The 21356-nt window shown below is 26.8% G+C and overlaps 1 protein-coding gene across 9 annotated transcripts in view; it reads right to left on the reverse strand.

Annotated features, from left to right (window-relative positions):
- Nucleotides 1-21356, reverse strand: part of LOC130669160 (histone deacetylase 4) — a 135391-nt gene that overhangs the window by 43278 nt on the left and 70757 nt on the right. For 7 of the 9 annotated variants that reach the window (XM_057471915.1, XM_057471912.1, XM_057471907.1 and 4 more), the window contains exon 2: nt 13532-13900. The exons of the other annotated variants lie outside the window; for them this stretch is intronic. In XM_057471915.1, the coding sequence (XP_057327898.1) occupies nt 13532-13580 (49 nt within the window). In that variant the 5' untranslated portion in view covers nt 13581-13900. The remainder of the gene's footprint in view (nt 1-13531; nt 13901-21356) is intronic. 9 annotated transcript variants of the gene reach the window in all.

The raw sequence follows: 21356 nt of genomic DNA on the forward strand, positions 1-21356 counted from the left end.
GATCGATAAGAAACTTAAAATTTTTAAGGTGAGCTCCTTGAGCTTCAAAAACAGCAGGAAGTTTCGGGACTGGCCCCCAGGGTCAACCGGTTTCCAGATTTTATTTTATTTAGATTCTTGTTAAAGTATAAATTACGTTTTGTTTGTTAACCGTTTATAAATAGATTAATGACTCAAAAAGTCAGCCATTCAAAACAATAACTAAATTTGAAGTAAATATATAAGTACCAACAAACTCGAATAAAAATAACCCGTTCCAGAAACCCTCACCATGATCAACTTTCAAATTTAAGCGATTTGTAACTTTAAGTTGATAATTATGTATAAACTTTTCAGAAAACTTTACATGAATCTGAGTAAATCTAAATAGATCTATTGATGTCAAAATGTACATCTAAAAATTACAAACTAGATCTCCGTTTATTTAATATCGACTTATCTAATTTAAATTTGACTAGATTAGTATATTTCTAAAAAGTTAGCGTTATATTTTTTTATCCTTCTCATAATGTTGGATAATAGTTCATTTTGCATTTTTGGATTAAGATCACTTGAAGTTCAAAATTTTTAACTTCAAGTTCATTTTATTCAATTACATACTGTCTTGAATGTGAAAATTAACTGTAAGGAAAAATTTTTCAACATATTTATAACGATTTTTTTTTTTTACATGAGAATCTATCATTAAATTTTATCTTGTTTGAATATTTAATTTTTTTTCGACTTCCCGCTAATATGAAAATTGCAAATTTAAAATAAAAGGGAAGTTATTGATTTCGGTCTGATTTTCGAAAATCGAGTTTTCATCAGATCTCGATGTTTTGAAGTCTTAAGAAGCTATTCTGACTATTTCTGGATGGACCCCGTGTGTGTGTGTCTGTCTTTGTGGATGGTGAATGCGGCAATCGAAAGGGCTCACCAAGACTTAGAACTGATTAGATTTTGGAGTCGATCTCTCTCCGAACTCGAAAACGGCGGGAAGTTTTAGGGTTGGTCCACAGGGTCAACCGTTTTTCAGATTTTTTTTTCAAATCTATCAAATAATTTATGCTCAGTAATTTTATCAAATTTAATCTGAATTTTCTTTTCTTGGACACTGTATTTTTCAAATAAAAATTAAATATCTAAACTCTAAAGAGATAATTTTTATCATAAACTATTACATTATAATACTTTAATACGTAATATATCTATTATTTGATTTAAAAAAACATATTTCAAACTTTGACAATAAATCAATAAAACAATAATGAAAAAAAAAAGAAGTTAATTATAAATTTTTACTATCATATTTATTTAGTAACACTTTATAAAATATTTAAGAAAATAAAATTTAATTTATGTGGTGTTAGTTTTGTTGAGGTCAATGAACTCAATGATAAGATATATTTTTGATAATATCTTATAAGTGTTAAATAGCATATCTACATAATATTTTATAGAATACATACATGTACATATATAGATATATTATTCAAACAAAAAAGAGTAATGAATATGTGATGGCCGAAGCTATTAAAAGAATAAAACGGGACGACGATCGAGTAATACTGTAAGATATAATGTGTCTATGTAAAACAATGATGGGAATGATCACTGTGATGTGGATTAAATTATTCAGAAAGTATTTATGGGATGGATAGATTGGTTGATATTCTTAGAGCATCGGATTATCGGTACAAGCTTGTAGAGTAATGAAGTTACGTAAATAATAAATCATCTGACGGGTTTCAAATGACGATATTAATAAATCCAACGCTCTCATATAAAAAAAAACTGTGACCTCTTCCATGTCCGTTTTTTAAATATATATCTATATTTAATATTAAAATAGAATCGAATAAAAAAATCTAAAAAATCTAAAAAACGGTTGACCCTGTTGGCCAACCTCAAAACTTCCTGCTGTTTTCGAGCTTTTCGAGCTCAAAAAACGGCTGGACCAGAAATATAAACATTTCGCTAAAAAACAGTAAATTTTATCCGACGATATTTTCGAAACAAATCAACGGATTTGCATATGATTGGCTTCAATCGACAGAGATTATTGAGACTTAGATTTGATCAAACTTAGAAAAAAAAGTTTGTTTAATTTTTATTTTTCGTATAGCTTGTAAACTACTCGACCGATCAGCTTCAAAATTCACTCAGTTCTAAGTCTTGGTGAGCCTTTCGATTGCCACCAAGAACGTTTAAATTGGTTGATTCGTTCCGACGATATCGTCGGACAAAAAAAGTACACACACATACACATACACACACAAATCCACATATAAACACACATGGCCGCACGTCCATCCGGAAATAGTCGGAATAGCTTCCTAGGACCTCAAAACGTCAAGATCTAATGAAAACTCGATTTTCGAAAATCGGATCGTAACCAATAACTTCCTTTTTTTTGAAAATTTTCAATTTTCATAGCGGGATGATAAAAATATTAAAAAATTTTTTCAATGGACTTTGCATTTTTTAATTTTACAAAATCATGGTAATGAAAATAATTTAAAGCAATAATTACATAATATATCATTTAATTTTTAAAACAGTTATTTTTTTTAAGAATGAAGTTTCTTTATTTAAATATTTTACGTTCCGAAACAGTTTGTTAAGTAACTATTTCAACTTGACGATAACTATAAATTACAAATAACGACAATCAGTTAATTACTATAGTAACAATTCAAAAAAATCGGTCTGTCAGTTGACCCTGCGGGCCAGCCCCAAAACTTCCCGCTGTTTTCGAGCTCGTTGAGCTCGAAAACACTATTGTGAATACATTTTCGAGCTCTACGAGCTCGCAAATACTTTTGTATGCCATTGTTTTATAAAAAACCATTTTTTAGCATTTCTTTCTCCCACGATATCTCGCGAACGAATTAACCGATTTTGATGGTTGAGGCGGCAATCGATGCGTTTTGTCAAGTTCTAAAGCTGATAAAATTTTGGATCCGATTTATCGAGTCGTTTTTGAGATATTTCAGGAAAAATAAAAAAAATTTTTTTTTTTAATTCTTTCGACAACGGTTTCTCTTGAACGAATGAACCGATTTTGATGGTTGAGGTGGCATTCGACGCGGCTTATAAAGCTCTAGAGCCCAGTCCATTTTGGAATTAATCCTTCGAGCACATTAAAAGTTATCCAAAAAAAACATTTTTGAAAAAACTTTATTTTTGGAATATCTCTGAACGAGCCCTACCGATCAAGCTCAATTTCCTCTCGGCTTCAAGATATTGACAATCCGCGTCGAATGGCACCTTAAAGTTCAAAATCGGTTCATCCGTTCAAAAGATACAGGTATTTACATACGTACGTACGTACGTACATACATACATACATACACTCGGACATCATCGTGAAATTAGTCAGAATAGCTTCCTAGGACCTCAAAACGTCGACATCTGATAGAAATTCGATTTTCGTAAATCGGACCGAAACCAATAACTTCCCGAATTTTTGAAAATTTACAATTTTCTTAGCGGGAAGTTAAAAATTAGTTTCCAACAAATACTTTCTAACATGTACATATTTTTATCATTTTAAATACTTTAATAGTCTACAAATGGAAAATTACTTTAAAAGTATTAATGAAAAAAAAAAAAAAAATAACAAATGGCAGAATAAATGAAATAATGTTTAAATTATCACAATTTTCAATTGAGTAAATTCATTCAAATTATATGTAAAATGAATGAAGTTTAGAATTTTAAATAAATAAAATATATTTTAAATAAATTAAATAACATAAATCATGTTGATAATGATAAATAAATGGTAAGAAAAAAAAAGGGGTAAAGATTGGCATTTGGATTTTATCAGAAAATATATCACAAAAGAACGGGATCTTGCTGCTTTACACCACTCGGAAGAACCATTAATCAGTTGTCGACGATAATATTCCAATAAATCGGCAGTAATGCAATATATATTGCGGTCGCGCTTGTCGATTTACAACGTGTGGGCGCAATCACGTTATACACAGTACAGTTGAGAGAAAACCGCATACTCGGTCGAGCCCCTGTACTCCATCTCTTACTCTGTTATTGGCACTTTAACTTATTAACATGACTAAACACAATAAAAAACATAAAAGACTATTTATCTATATATATGTATATATCTTGAGAAAGTAGTAGCCAAGGGTTATGGGCGTTATTTTTCTTTACTTAGTGACTCAAAAAAATATAACAAGATTGTTAATACATTAAAGAGATTGAGTGCTCAATCAACGAATCATCAAGTGAGGCAAGTTAAAATGACATATATATTATTATTGCTATTATTTACAACACAAATCAACGATTTTAAACAGTTTAAAGCCATGTTATTACTTTTGTTTTGTAACTTTACGAATAACATGAATCAAATCCATTTTTGTAAAGAATTAAATTTCATAAAAGATCTTCCTAAACAAAATAAATAAAAAATGAAGTTTATAAAAAAAAAAAAGTGTTTTTTTTTTTTTTTTGTATAATTTGAAAAAATGTAAATATTTTGAAGTTACGAACTTGATGATTCAAATCGTTTATGTGGGGGAATTCAATTTTCTACAAGAGCATATTTATTAATAGCAGTTTAACATTTGACAGTATACAAATTGTAAGCTTAATATAGTTCAAATCTTTTCTACTGTAAAATGTTAAACTGATTGTGTCTTGTAAACAGTGCACTTTAGCAATATGTGTAAGAAACAATTTTATAGAGGAAAATATATGAAAAAAGTAAATAATAAACTTTCAGAGCTGATACAATCGACATGGATCGAGTGAGAGCCAAATCGTTTTATAGACTTTAAAAAAGCAACAAATATTCGGCAAATAAAAACTGGTTTCAAAACGATAGCTTAAAATCTGGTTCAGTTGTAGCACTTTAAAAAAAAGTTATTTGATTTACATGATTTTTAAATGGGAAAACTTTGATGCTCGAGAGCAAGTACAGAAAATTAAAATTAAGTGCTGACCTTGTCAGGGAGTTTATTTTTTAAACATAAACAACAAAGTTTTCTTGTGGCAGCTAAAATAAAATTTTCGTTTCAAACGAAGCACCCTAATATATATATACATATATATCTGGACATCGATAATTTTCTATTCTCCTGAGTAGACATATAAAGCTTTAAATTATATATTAGCACTGATGTATACAACAGTAATAGTAGTAACGGTCAATGACCGACAACTGAGTTTTATTTAATTCTTTGTCATACAAATATATGTGCAATGTATACAGTACATATATATGAATTTATATTGAAAATAAAAATAATTAGGGCCTACACTAATTAAGATAATTGCGTCAAACATACCATGCGTTACATATACATATATATTATATACGTAGAGTGTACAAACAGTCCGGATGTACGCACTTAGACCCTCATTTTATAAGTTATGTATGATTAAGATTAATTTTAATACCTCACGCTCTTATTTTATTTATAACTATTTAAATAAATTTTCGTGATGATTACAGTCATGAAAGCTCTATTCATTACTCGCGTTATACAAAAATAAACTATAAACAAGATACATGGTTTGTCATATAATTAAATTATAAATAAAAAAATATTAAAATTTTTTATTTATTACTATTAATATATATTAAAATTTTTAAATACTTTATCAAGTTTTCATTTTCCAAGTTTTATATACGATAATTTAATTATTTAAATTTCGTTGATTGAATAAAATATATAACTAATTAAATATACATTCAATCAATATGAAATACTTGGCTTGGTGTTAATATTTAATGTAAATAATTTTAAAAAATCTATACATCACATATAATACATAAATGAATCACTTGAATTGTAGGCACTTAATAAAATTATGGAATAGTTAAATTTGGAAAATAAAACATTTAAATATTAATTCACAGAAAATTAAGTATCATTTTATTCACTGAAACAATGAATCACCAGATAATATCATAAACAATTTAATCTTAATAATATGACCTTACACATATATTATAATTATACTGCACTAATGTATTTTGCGGACTGTTTAAATATTCAATTAACATCAAAAGATAAATATCTAAGGATCTCAATTAATAATTATGACGTTTTTATAAATTATTTTAACGCTACGTTATAAGTGAATCATATATATCTGTTTTTATTTATAGAATAATATGTGGTGGAAAATAATTAATAAGTTAATGTGTAGTATAAGCAATTATTAAAATTTTTTTAATATCTAATATTTATTAATAGATTTAATTTTTATGTCTGACGGATTGAAAAATGTTTTTAGCATTGAATTGAATGTAAAAAATAAAGAAATATGTATATATATATATATACATATATAAATTATTTTCTTATTAACATAGCATAGTAAATAAATAATAGATATGTATTATAATAACCTGATGGCTAATACATCAAGGAAATAACAATTTATATGTTCAACAGTGGCTCATGTGTGTAAATACTTAAATGCAACTGGATGCTGCGTAATTGATAGTTTTAACATATACTCTACTGTTGGCTTTACTTATATAATCTGATGCTGAAGTTTCAGTTAGATACCTTCGCTCTTTATTTTATCGTTGTTATTATTATAATATTCTATGTCATGAATGTAATATAAATTTTTATGCTTGGTTGATACACAGAAAAAAAGGATTTCTTGGCACAAGAAATATTTTGCATTATGAATCAAAGAAAAAAATCTTTTTAGGAATAGAGAAAGTTTCTTGACACAGGAATTTCTCGCCCCTAAAATTTTTTCTTGCGCCAGGAAAATTTTTGTTTTCAATTTATATTGCAAAAAATTTCTTGGGTTAAGTAAAAATTTTTTACACCGGGAAATCTCTTTTTCTGTGAATAAATTAATACTAAAAATTTTATAAGATCATTCAAATAGTTTTCTGCATGTTACTAATACTTACATAATTATTTCGTGATACTAAAATCGATACTTTAAGTTTCAGTGTCTCCACAGCTCGTCGAAACAAGCTAATTTCAAGCCGATGCTGCAAACAACTGCTGGCGAATTCGTAATTCAAAAATACCTTCATACAGCGAGCAGAAACATGCGTGTTTCTTCCCTTGAGAAGAAATACAATTATTTCTGCCCGGTGTTAGTTATGTTTAATGTTTATTTGCAGCCTTATTACTCTTATTTGTTTGCTTGTCATTTCAGTTTATTTATTTAATTTTTTAAGTGACAGTTTTAATTAACCAAATAAAATTACTCAAAAATGAGTGAAAATAATATTTCTTTCTTATTTACGATTTAATAAGTGACTGTAAATCACATATTTCTCATTCTCTAACAGTTTTCCGCATCATCAGCTTGAAATTAACTTGTTTCTTACTGGCTGCTGACACTGAATCTTAAATTTCCGATGCAGGTAATCATGAAAAATATGGTGTGTGACTCAGGATAAAACACGATTTCAGACTGCGGGTGATTTCAGCCCTCACCTAAGGCTCGGGCAGCCAACTTCACCTTAGTCTAAAACCGCCTTGTTTCTTCCCTTGTCATACAATATACTATTAAAATTTTTTATTCGGTGTTCACTGCTCGATATCTTTGTATGTGATTTTAAAATTTTTCACGTAAAATTTAAAAAAAACGTTCTAAGTTTAGTCTATTAAAATTTTACGGTCTTTTCAACTGTACAAGTTTGTAAAGTATTAAATTTTCTATCAAAATCTGAACCGCGTCAAGTCTGTATGTTAAGTATCTTTTTAGTTGGAGAGAATTTGATTTTTTCATCGAAGAACAATAAAATCATAACTTAAAGTCTACACTTGAAGAAGAAAATTTTTCAAAATTTTTACTGAAAGATTTGAGACGGTGTACAGAAAAAAATTGTTGTTACAAAATGATAGTATATAAATATATACGTTTTTTTTTATTGTAAACTGAAACTTTTTTTTGCTAGAATAATGATGTAAGCAGAGTAATAATAAAAAGTACGTTTTAATATGTACTATACAAAAAAAAATTAACTTTAATTTGCTTGTGATATAAACCAGGATAATAAGTAATGAATAATTGAATGAAAAAATCTGAGGGAAACGAAAAAGGGGTAAGCATGAACAGTCACGCAAATAATCATTGTGTTGAGTAGGGTCAAGGTAATATGAGTATAAAAGAAAAAAATGTAGTTTGAGAACAAGAGTAAAAGTTTTTTATTTAGTTTTTCTTACTCAACCCAACTCTATACTAACCGCGCAACGAAATCACTAGTCAATGTTGCCTTGAATATTTGAAGAAAAAACTTTTTTTTACCGCTAACAATTTAAAAATAGTTTAAGTCCCTTTGATATAACCTTGGCTAAATATATAAATTTATTCTATATATAATAAATTTTTTTTTTTAACTCTAAAATTTTATTTATAGATGTTAAAATATTTTATGAGTAATTCTGAGTAATATATTTTTATTTTTAAGTGCACATATATTTTCTACTATATATAAGTCACTATTAACTTATAAAAATAGTATAATTTTAATGGACTTGAAAAAACAAGTGAATAAATTTTTAAAAATTAATTGCAAAAAAAACTTTTTTGAGTAGTTTATAAAAATAAGTGAAAGTGTCGAGTTGATTATATTTGATTATTGATTGTAGAGTACAAATAATTACAAAAATTAAAAATGAATATGACAAATTCTACCAATAATAATGATCAAATATCATTCGACATAGATAACTGTTAAATCGTATTTCGTAACATTATCGGCAAGCGTCGTACTCCCTTTCGGTCCGGCTTTGTCTCTCTTTGTGACAGAATTAGAAACGTGGCAACTAAAAATACGATGGCTGGCGGCTAGAAGCCACCCTGCTTATTTCTGTCTTAGAACTTCCACGTGTTTAGAAACAGGCGTCGTTCTTTCTCTCATTTTCGTCTGCTAACACACTACATACTTATACTGTACAATAAATATGTATATATAACTATACATTAACCGAGATATAAAATACATACTCATACAATTATATACTCATGTCATGCAGTGGTAGTTTAATTTTAAAGACACCACGTTCTGAGTAATATAATAAACCCAACACATGTTATTTTTTATAATAATAATAATATTAATGTAAATAATTACTAGAAATTATTTATAATTTTTGTGGTAAAATTTATTTGTAAATTAACTTAAATTTTTTTAACCCAATTTTAATTTTTACCCCTTCAATGTTCAAAATTTCTTTAATGACAAAGTAATTTATATTACGTTAAAAAATTAATTTATTTACGCATATAAATGAATAAATAAATGAAATTACTGACGTTCTAAATTAAAATAATAAAATTTTTTAAAAAATCCATGGATGTATTTTTAAGGAAATATTGAGTAAATATTAATAAAAATGAGTATTAAAAAATAATTATATAAAAAAAGAATTTAGAAGCGCAGTATGGGGGTGGATAAATCTGGTGAGACAAAATCTTTTGGCTTGAGTTTGTATTTCTGGCCGGTGGCCGACTGCTAATATTAGATGGTTGGCTTCTATATATAATTTGACATTTGTGTACAGTAGCTCTTGAAACATGCTTGGGTATATCAGCAAAGGTGCTGACGGAAAACGAATTTAAAAAAGCAAAAAAAAAAAAAAATAAATAAATAAAAACAAATTATTTATAAGAATAAGTTAAAAATGAAAAATAAATAAAATGTGATATTTTTTAATGGTAATTTTTTGATTAATATTTGCAAAAATTAATGAGACAAATGATTGATTAATTAATCGTTGATCATCACAATATTTTATATTATCTTAAGATATACTGTGTTCATAAGTATTATGTTAAATATAAATTGAACACGTGCTTAGATTCTTAAACGATTATTGTTGACATGTTCAAGTTTATATTTTGTGTATTAATACTTTTGATGATTTAATGACATGGTCAAGTGTCAAAATTTTAGATCGTATTTATAAATTTCAAATTATTAATGTTATGATTTTGAATATTTCAGTTTGCATTATAACTGTATTGATATGATAATAAAATAAAAAACAATAAAAATTATTTTCTTATGTACCTGAAGATTGGAACGTTTTTCGCGCAATAGAGAAAAAAAAAATGGAAAGTAAAAAATTTGTTGGATGACTGAATTTCTGAAATGTTTCGAATATAGATGCTGGTACGTCAGCCGAAAATCTTAGGCCACCCTCAACCTCTGGAACTACCCCTTAAATAGCCAAATTACATAATTTTTTTTTTTTCATTATCATTGCGCAAAAAACGTGCTGATCTTCAGGTTCATATTTTCTTTGAAATCTAACACTTTAAAAACTAATAAATTTTATGACATGTTACTATTTGATGCAGCTTATTGAAGTTCATTGATACAGTTTCAATTTTTTATTTTTAACTTCCCGCTAAGAAAATTGGAAATTTTCAAAAATTCGGGAAGTTATTGGTTTCGTTCCGATTTTCGAAAATCGAATTTCTATCAGATCTTGACATTTTGAGGTTCAAGGATGTTATTCTGACTTATTTCACGATGATGTCCGGTGCATTCAAAGATATTCCAAAAATAAAATTTTTTCAAAATCGTTTTTTTTGGATAACTTCTAATGTGCTCGATGGATTGATTCCAAAATCAACTGGGCTCTAAAACTTTATAAGCCGCGTCGATTACCACCTCAACCATCAAATCGGTCAATTTGTTTGAGAGATATCGTTGGAGAAAAAATGGTAAAAAACGTTATTTTTTTCGAAAAGAATGGCAAACAAAAGTATTTTCAAGCTCGAAGAGCTCGAAAATGTATTCACAACAAATGTTTCGAGCTCCTTGAGCTCGAAAATAACGGGAAGTTTGAGGGCTGGCCCGCAGGGTCAACCGATAGACCGATTTTTTTTTGCTTTGAATATTAAAAAGAAAGTAATCGAAATTAAGAAAAAGTAAATTTGTTTTTGAATAGGATTTGTTATAAAGCTATGGATTTTATAAAAAAACAAAAAAAAAATTATAGCAAGTTTAATTTACTACAAAAAAAGGTATGTAACATTATTAACGTATCTCTGCTAGTTTGAAAGTTACAAAAAAATTCATTTTAAAATAATATGTTATTTTCTTACTCCAAGTTGCAATTATACGTTGAAACAATTAGAGAATATAAAAATATATATATATAATATATCAATGTCTAATGAAGCAACAAGGATACTGTTAGTAAAAATATATAAAAATAAGTGATTGATTTTTTAAAAATAAATTTTATTATATAAATGAATAAAAAAAAGTTATTCATTTGCAAGATATCGATCTTCAATATTTTTTATTCCTCATATCTATTTAAAACTGATTTTTTAAAATATTGAAATATCAATAATTGATTATAAAAGTTTTATTTTTAAACTCAGTTAATGATAAAGTTTATCCTATTGTGCAATATTTGCGTTGACATACACACACATGTTGGATAAGATTATGACTTACTCTAGAAATAGAATTTATAATCATAAAAACGATTATTTATTTATTTATTTTTTTTTAAACAGTTTAAACAGCATACACTTCATGTATTCAATTTTTTTCTTTGTTCTTTGATATTCAACGTATGTATTTTTTAAATGTCATCGTGACTTCGATAACTTTTAATTTTTTTTTTATTGTCAATGCGTCAATGCTGAATCTTCTATTAATAGCAACATTGCGCAATTATGATAAATCGAGTTAAAAAAACAACCAATTAAAAATTTTTTGCATAAAAAAAAATGTATATCTACTCTTCATTATATATATCAATAAAAACTTAATTAATTAATTTTTTTGTTTCTTAAGTTCGGTCTAAAATAATAATAAAATGACTGAATAATAAAAAAAAAATTTGTTAATCACATGATTCTGATTTATAAATCACAAGTTATTCCGTGAGCAATATGACACAGAATGGAGTACTGAGGTAAAGAGAGGGAAGTGACATAGCTATTGTTATCCTTATCGATCGAGTTATTATTATCCAGACGACTGTATCTATTCCTGAGGCATGTGGTGAAAAAATATTGTACAGTAATAAACTTATGACTGTTGTCCAAGTCATAATCTAACAAAGTTACGCAAGTTCACAATATACTACTGACGTGTAATATACAACAACTTTTATAATCATGGTATATATGAGATATCAGTTTATTCTTATAGGCGGTTGATTATTATTAAACTATGACAATAACAATTGGCATTTACTTTAATAAATAGTAATTAAAAAATTTACAATTTAATATTTGCATTGAAAATTATAATGATCACTAAATGTATTGCCATACTTAATTAAAAATTTAAATACATGACGCTTCAGCTTATTAATCTCACGGTTCAAGAATTATATTCAATAATTATTTAGTTAATTATAGATATTTTATTTGAAAAAAAAAGTTTATTTCTTGTTAAAAAAAATTTATTGAATAAGAATAATAAATTTTTAAGACGAAAATTTGTTTTTGTGAAAAGTGTTACTTTGAAATACTCCTAAAAATATTAAAAAATTTTTGAAATTTTCGATTCGAATAAAAATATTAAATTTTCAACTCACATAATAGGAAATTTGGGGATCAATATAGGGAATTTTAACATTCCAAACAATACATCTTATAATCCATGTCATAAATTTTTAATGTTTAAGTTACGATTTTTAAAGTTCAAATATAAATTTTTTCTGCATAGACAATAAGTTATATCTATCCTATAATTATTTACGATTTAATTATAAATGGAAGAATTACTTTCTAAAATGATAGTCTTTACTAATCACTTTATCATTATATTACTTTTCGTTTCTCAATTTATATATAGTTCATTCTTTTTCGTGTACCATTAATTCGACCAGTGGAATACTTATAGCTCGTTTCCAGTGCATATTTGCCAACTCGCAGTGAATTTTTACTAATTCATTTTTATTAGAGTATGAAATAGGGTAGAGATACCGATTATGGCCAGTTTTGGAGACTCCACAAATTTAAATAAATTAATTCGTAAAAGACGTAATGACACAATTAATATTGAAATTATGTTCAAAGATACGTTTATCCCACTATTAAAATGGAAATTTTATTTTATACTTTTTTATTAATTAAAATCAAGCATTAAATGGCCAAAAATGGAGCAGCGGCCACAAATGGTACTTCACTCTAAATATTGGATAATTTAAGAATTATTTTTAATGTACCTGAAGATGAGAACGTTTTCCGCGCCTAAAAATGAAAAAAATTTATGTAATTTGACTGCGCTTAAGAGGTAGTTTCAGAGGTTTGGGGTGGCCTAAAATTTTTGGCTGACATAACAGCATCTATATGCGAAACATTTCGGAAATCTAGTCATCCAGTAGATTTTTTACTTTCCAATTTTTTTTTCATTGCGCGAAAACCGTTCCGATCTTCAGGTATATTATTTTTGAAAATTTGAATTATTCGATTTATGCCTAATTTTTACTTAATTATGTCAATAATTTGTAACCATTAAAACCTTGGTTTATTAAATCGATTGTTTTCTGATTTAGAACTATACTAGAATATATTCAACAATAAATGAATGTCAAGAAAAAATACATACCTAATTGATTTGGATGGTGCATACTGGAAACACCATAGTCCAGGGCCATATGCCCTGCTTTAAATGTTTTTAACGTATTTTATAAAATTAGTGCACAAATCACATAAAATTATTATTTCTGCTTCACTAACTGTTATCTTTTGTTTCAACCTTATATTCACAACGCACTTCAATAATATTGTAAATACGACACTATAAATATATGTTTTGTATGAATTTAAAAATAATACTAAAGAAAAAAAAATTGTTTATCGGTTTTTATGTAAATTGATAATGATATATAAAAAGTTTATCCTCAAGACTGCATTCTAATCACACCTTGTTTACGCATAGTGATTGCTGATATGTTTTTTTTAATCCCTCGAGCATCTATAAAAACAACAGCGAGATAAATATAACAACCAAATAATGGTAACTCTTCTAGAGTAGATCAAGTTTTGGAAAAAAATTGAAGATGATGCGCGGGACTTATCGTTGTCGTCGAAATAATACATCTCGAAGGTCAGTTGTTTGTTTTTTTATAAATACATTTTTTTTTTTAGTTTTTATGTTTGTTACTTATGTTTTTATCAAGATATTTAAATTATTGATGTATGTGTCCTCTATAAATATATACACGAAATGACAGAGGTAAAACGGTAAAAAGTTTATGTTAATAAAAAATAAAAGTCGTATTGAATTTATTTACCGTACAGCGGTTGTATAATACGCAAAGTTGATATAATGGAAATATCAATAATACTATTATGCAATGATATCAACATTATATTGAAAGCTATAGCTGTGATAGAGCAGTTACGACTTTACAGTTGAACACAATGAAATGAGTATTACTATACACATGGGAGCAGACCAATGACCGCGTAATAGGCGAATGTGACGAGAGACTAAGTCAATGTTTCAAGAAATTAAAAAAAAATACATATATATAACTTTTTTTATCATTTTTATCATAAACTTCAACAGTCACTATTGATTATTAGTGACCTTTGCAGCAGCTGAAATTAGAAAACCAGTAAAACCCAAATTTTAAACAGCTGATTTCTCATCCCATCCTTTATTAAATTATCGTTTATAGGAAATAAATTTTTTCTCAAATCATGTTAGATAAAGTACTCGATTATCTGTCAATATTCGACCTCACCCTTCTCTATATTTCGTAAATATAATTATTAATTAAATTAATTATTGCATCCGTGAAATCATGAATTTATGAAAAGTAAGGGAAGGTTGACAATAGATATTTTGCTGTAAATTCATATCTTTTAATTTTTGCATTTTTTAAAATGCCATTTTATCAATAATTATATGCATCAAAATAAAATTTGATTATTCGGGAATCTACGAAAAAAAAATTGTAACTTTTTCTGTCATACACTGTAATAAATTAGCGGAGTGAACGTGGAGTGAATACGGAGCGGATGACTGTTTATTTATTTGATCTCCTCGAAGTAAAATTTATTCCGATGGGGAGTTTAATTTAATATTGAAAATCCGGTTCGGAGGGAAATTCATTCCTGAATGAAGTTCATTTTAATATTAAAATTCCAAATCAGAGTGAATGCAGATTTAAATAAAATCCAAATCACTCCAAAATCAATCAGCTAAAAAAACAAATTCCCTATTTACTTCGTACACAGAGAAATTATTCTTATTTAGAATGCTACGGTGTTATAGTAATGCCGGACCATGTTGGTCACCTGTCGAAAATTGAAATAGACACATGCAAAAATTACTACGACCATATAGTAAAATTTCCAATGGTTACTGTAATTTGTTATATAATCACTATCTATTTTACTATGGCCGTAGTAATTTTTGCATGTGTTTATTTCTATTTCCGACAGGTGGCCAACATGGTCCGGTATTACTATCACACCATTGCATTTCACCAAGAATAATTTCTTCGTGTGTGCAGATTGATTTTTTTTCAACTTCTGGAACCCCAAGTGACGAAGTGAATTCGAATTAAAATAAAACCCGTAATCACTCCGAATTTTTTACAGTGTATGCGTAGTGTACATAAAAAATAACTTATAAAAGGACTAACTTTTAGAAGGGCTAAGGACTGAATGACTTAATTGATGTTAAATTTTTTTTCATAAGACGATTTAAAACAAAGGATTAATGTTAATTTCCATAAGTATTTTTCTTTAGAATATTTATATATATAGTAACTTTTTTTTTTTTTAGATGAAACATTGCTCTCAAATACTCTTATTTTATTTAATGAAATATAAAAAATAATTAATAGTTGTCTCGTTAATATAAATAGAAAAAATGAAATAAATTATCGTGGAAAAAAAAAAAAAAAAAAAATGATTTGTAGATTTAAAAAATATTAGCTGTTGAAACATATGTTCCTAAATTTACCCTTTATACTTTATACTATATATATCTTACTCTTTAAAATCTTCCTTTTGACCTCAATATTTTTATTTTTCTTGTTTAAATATAGCCAGTAATAAAAAAGTCTGCTAAAAAAAAAAATAAATAAATAAAGCAGAAGATGAATAGAAAAAAATTTGAGTTAAATATTTTTACAATATGAAAAAACGAATAAATTTTGTTTTTAAATAAAAGCTACAGTATTACAATATATATTTTGAAATAATTATACTTATAACAGACATGATATGACAAGACAGTATGCTGGGGAATTCTATTCTTGGCTCCTAATTTCACGGTTCAATCTACATGTAATATGTGAGATATATATCTCTACGTATAACCCTTTACCTCATCTACTCAACATCAATTCAACCCTTAATACTACGTTGAGAACATAACCTATTTGCAAGATATTGATCAGCTTTCCATATACTCGATTACCAGTTGATTATAACGTTATGTACAACACTAGTGTCTATACGTACTTGATGACGATCTAAATCACTAAATTACTCCTAGCTACTAACCAAAACATCGTCACACATTAAAACGATTAAACGACAATTAATAAGAACTTTTACCGCTAGATGGATCTATACATTTATCGGTTATTTAGACTTCTCGCATGTACTACTTATACAGATTAAATACTTATAAACTTTTGAAGCCGTAACTATCAGCATTGTGCCGGAACCCTGTCAGACAAAAGTTCGAGAGGGGAGAGTCTGCCTTCAGGCAACGTTCTCTTACTCATTCGGGGATGCCGGTGATTGTCTGGGAGTCTAAGGAGAAGTGGTTTCTTGCGATCAAGTCTTTAGCAGCCTATACATGTGATGATCCTCATCACATGTGTATATATGTGTATAAGTGCCTCAAAGCGTCTGCAAAATATTACACTCTGGGGGAGGGTCCGGGACGCTACTAGCCAATCGGTCAAGCGATATAATATTATTTTTTAGCCTTGTTAAATATTTCAGAATAATAATTTAGATAATTGGTATTTTATAAAATGTATCTTTAAAAAAATTCTTTTAATCCAAATTATTGATTTAAAAATGTTATTTTTACATCAACCATAAAATAGTTTTTAACTAAAAAAATTCTTTATATTTTTAAATATAGATTTTTAGGTCGTTCTAGATTTAAAATCCTTTTTACCAACACTTTTATGAATATGATCAGCAAATAAAATTTTTCATGCATGATGCATTTAATCAAAATTTCAATTACGAAAACGTCTAAAAAAATACGTTCTTTAGTCAAAAAAAAAAATTTGATGTTTAAAATAATGTAACATAAACATAAATGACAACAGCGAAAATTTTATTTTTTTTATTGGAAAATTATTATATGTGATTATTATTATATAATTAAATTTTCATAGCATTATTGTTTGAAATTTCTTTGTTTAGCCATAAAATCAAAAAATACTGAAAGTAATGTTCTCTAGTCACGCGTACTTCACATTAATAATTTACTATAGTTATCTTTCTGCGATATTTAAAAAATATAAAGTAATGAATAACCATTTGAATTATTTAGTGGATAGTGAAGTAAATCTACATGTATTATATACGTGTATATTATCCATACGTTCCCAAACATAATCTTAGGGGTGAAGTTTTGTATGCTTGTATGTTACTTCCAATCTGACTGACTTATGTAGTAGTTTATGTGATGTCTGACGTGGTATATGTATATATGTGTATATGTGGATATATATCTAAAGACCGATCGAACAAAACGAAACAAAAGACAGCCTTCAATTATTATATGTCGTGGTTGACTTGTACGATATATATTACATATTTATAATTCATATATCACAGATATATAACCAATGGCATATATTTACAAAACCTACTTCCGCAATCACCCGATCCAATCCTCATATCAGTAATGTATATAAATACATACATAAATATAAATAAAATGTATAACTTTAAAGAGAATATTTTTGGTTGAAATAAATCAAGTAAACAGAAGACTTTTCGCCAATTCTTTTACCATGTCTTATATGCAATTTTTTATCTCCACGAAATGGCACTTAACGAGCTGCTGGCGGACCACTTTTTCTACCCGTATTCACCGCCCGGACGTTCCTTTACTCGTTGACTTGTTGTGCAAAAGAATACGAGGAAGACGAAAAAAATGAAAAGTAAAAAAAAAAATTAAGAAACGTTACTGAGATCACGAAATATTAAGAACGCAAAAAAAATAAGAATAATAATAATAATAATAATAATAATAATAATAATAATAATAATAATAATGGAGATGTTAATATATTCGTGGTGAAAATTTCTAAATAAATTTCTCTAAACATTCTATATTTATTGCTAAAAATTAAAAATTTCTATTTATATCTATAACTAGATTTATTAACGCGATAAAAGTGAAATCGAAATCCAAGGACTTGTACATAAAATTTTTGCCATATATACTAAAAGATAAAAGTTAAATAAAAATAACGAGGACTTTTTTATATCGGTATTTTTTTTTTTTATTTTATTTGGTATTTCAAGTTTTATATTTAGCATGATTTTATTATTATTTATGTTATTATTATAATTTATAACGTTAAATTATGTTTTTTGGGTATTAAAGTCAACTTTGTGTTAAAACTTAACGCTTGGGAACCAATATATATATATTATCGCAATACTGGTCAAGTAATCAATTTTTTCTCCTTTTAATTAATCTATAAACAATTCCTAACAGTTCAGCGGTTGAGTCTTTGCCATTTACCTTCCCGCTAATTTATTCATCCGTAATTTAATTTGTATATAATTTATTATTCATGAATATTAATTTTTCATCCAATATTTTTGATACTTCATTAACTTTTTTTTTTAATTTATAATTTGTTCTTACACAAACATTATAATGCAAATGCCTGTATATTTAATGAACAATACGGAAAAATTAAAAAAAAATGAAAACACTATGGGTCAAAGAACGACATCCAATAGGTATATAATAAAATAGCTGCGACTTTAGTACAAAATTATACATGTACATCATAAATGCACGTGACCGAATCGATATCGAAATGTTCACCAACCGTTAAATCAAGTCAAAAGAATCATACAATACTATAAAACTTGCTATCTTTTATACATATCATATATTCATTTAACACATATTTATTATTTACTATACACTTATTTACATCAGCTGTATCTTTAATATATTTTATCGTGCACTAATATGTATGTATATGTACTACTTTATTCTTTTATTTATAATTAAAATAATATTGATAATTCGCGAGACTTTACATTCTCCAGAGGGCTATGACCTTATCTGTAATCACTACTATATTGTAAATCAACAAAATTTAATAATTCAAACGAGTACTAAGTAATTATAGTTGATAAAATTATCAATTAATCCTATCAATTCCAAATTTCGATAAAAATTTCATATTTTAAAAAATTAATATAATCCTGAAGTTCGCAGACAACTAACGGATTTTTTTTTCAACGATTCAATTTGAAGAAAAACAAAATTGAACATATGCACGTGTACAAAATTAAAAAAACTATAAGTGCAATTTTTAAAAATAATTTTATTTCTATAATTTCTTTTAACAAAAAAATCCAAAAATTATTACATGTCAGCTAATTTTAGTATCGGAAAATTAATTAAGATTTTTGAAAGCAAAAAAATTAAATAGTCAATTATTTTCTAGCTGATTTCATATTTTACTCCAAAATTTTCATTACACTGTATATGTTCTGTAAAAAATCGGAAGTGGATTTGGAGTGATTACGGATTTTATTTAAATCCAGATTCACTCCGTCACTCGGAGTTTTTAAAAGAAAGCATTCTGCATCCGGAGTAAATTGGGAGTTTGTCTTTTCAACGGAGTGGTCTGGATTTTATTTAAATCAGCATTCACTTCGATTCGGATTTTTAATATTAAAATATCTTCGGAGTAAATTTAACTCCGAGGGGATTAAATAAATAAACAATCATCCGCTCCGCGTTCACTCCAAATTTACTCCGGATTTAATCCGAGTTCACTTCGCAAATTTCTTATAGCATACATATTAAAAATTATCGTTGAGAAAAATTTTTTAAATAATTATTTTACTAAATATAAGTGTTAAAATATATAATCAATTTTTTATTTACTGACAAAAAAATATTTATTCACTAAATATGAGTTGTGTATTTACGAGTATAATACAATAATTGGAAATAAGAAAAAAATGAACTGATGAGTATTTCAGTAGGGTAAAAAATATCAACCGTCTGATTACATGGGTACCCATTAGTGGCGTCACGGGAAATATTGTCAACAATCAAAATTACGAGCCGTCGACACCGCGTCCTCGGCAATCCGCACAACAGGTGTTCGCGACGAAGCCATTTCCCTCAGTCCGTTTTAACGACCCACCGACGACGTTAAGCGAGGTCGCACAAGCCCCGGGACCGACGACCCCGTGTGTACTTATATTCGTTTACTCTTTTTATATTATTACATACTTTACTCTTACACTCTTACTTATGGCTACCTCATAATGTTATATTGGTTTTTCATACATCACACAATAAAATATTACGTATACCTTTACGTGTAGTTCAGATATTTTAGCTGTATTTTAAAAATATATAATAATTTAATTAACAAAAAGTAATTAAAAAAATTGATTTCAATGTTTAATTTAAGACAGATTTAAATTGAGATGAGTATTATCGATTTGAGTAAAAACTATTTAAATATGTTTATTCAACGGAATATCTATAGAAATTTTAATAATTATTTTTTTCGGGGTAAAGTAGCATGAGTTTAAAAGTAATATTTTATCAATTAAACTCAGCCATCAGATAGTTTGATTATAGTGATATATTTTTTTATTTTTATAAAAATTATAAATGATCCTGAAATTAGAAGACAATTAACAATTTTCGGATTTTTTTGTCAACAAATTAATTACAAAAAAAAAAAAACTAAAAATATGCATATGTAGAAAATTAAAAAGCTATAGGTGCAATTTTTTGAAATATTTTTTTTTATAATTTATCGTTTCTAAAAAAAATCCAAAAATTATTAGACGTCGGCCCACTTGAATATCATAAAATATGAGTGCGAATGTAACTGACAATTAGCAATTTTTTAAATTTTTGAATAACCAAATAAAATGTAAGTATAGAATAAAAATGAAAAAATGCGTATTTAGATAATTGAAAAATCAGTACGCGCATTTTTTTAAATTTCATTGTTTAAAATAATTTATCAATTTATTTAAAATTTATAAACTGTCTCATATCTGCTACATTTACACTCATAAAATATAATATTTAGATTCATAAAAATAATTTTCTTATCATATTAACATATATATATTGATATATATTAAAAAAAAGTGATTAATATATTTATTTTTTATGTATGAAAAAAAGTTAAATCGTAAATTGTTAGGAA

Source organism: Microplitis mediator, chromosome 5 (genome assembly GCF_029852145.1).
Source record: "Microplitis mediator isolate UGA2020A chromosome 5, iyMicMedi2.1, whole genome shotgun sequence".
Lineage (NCBI taxonomy): Eukaryota > Metazoa > Arthropoda > Insecta > Hymenoptera > Braconidae > Microplitis > Microplitis mediator.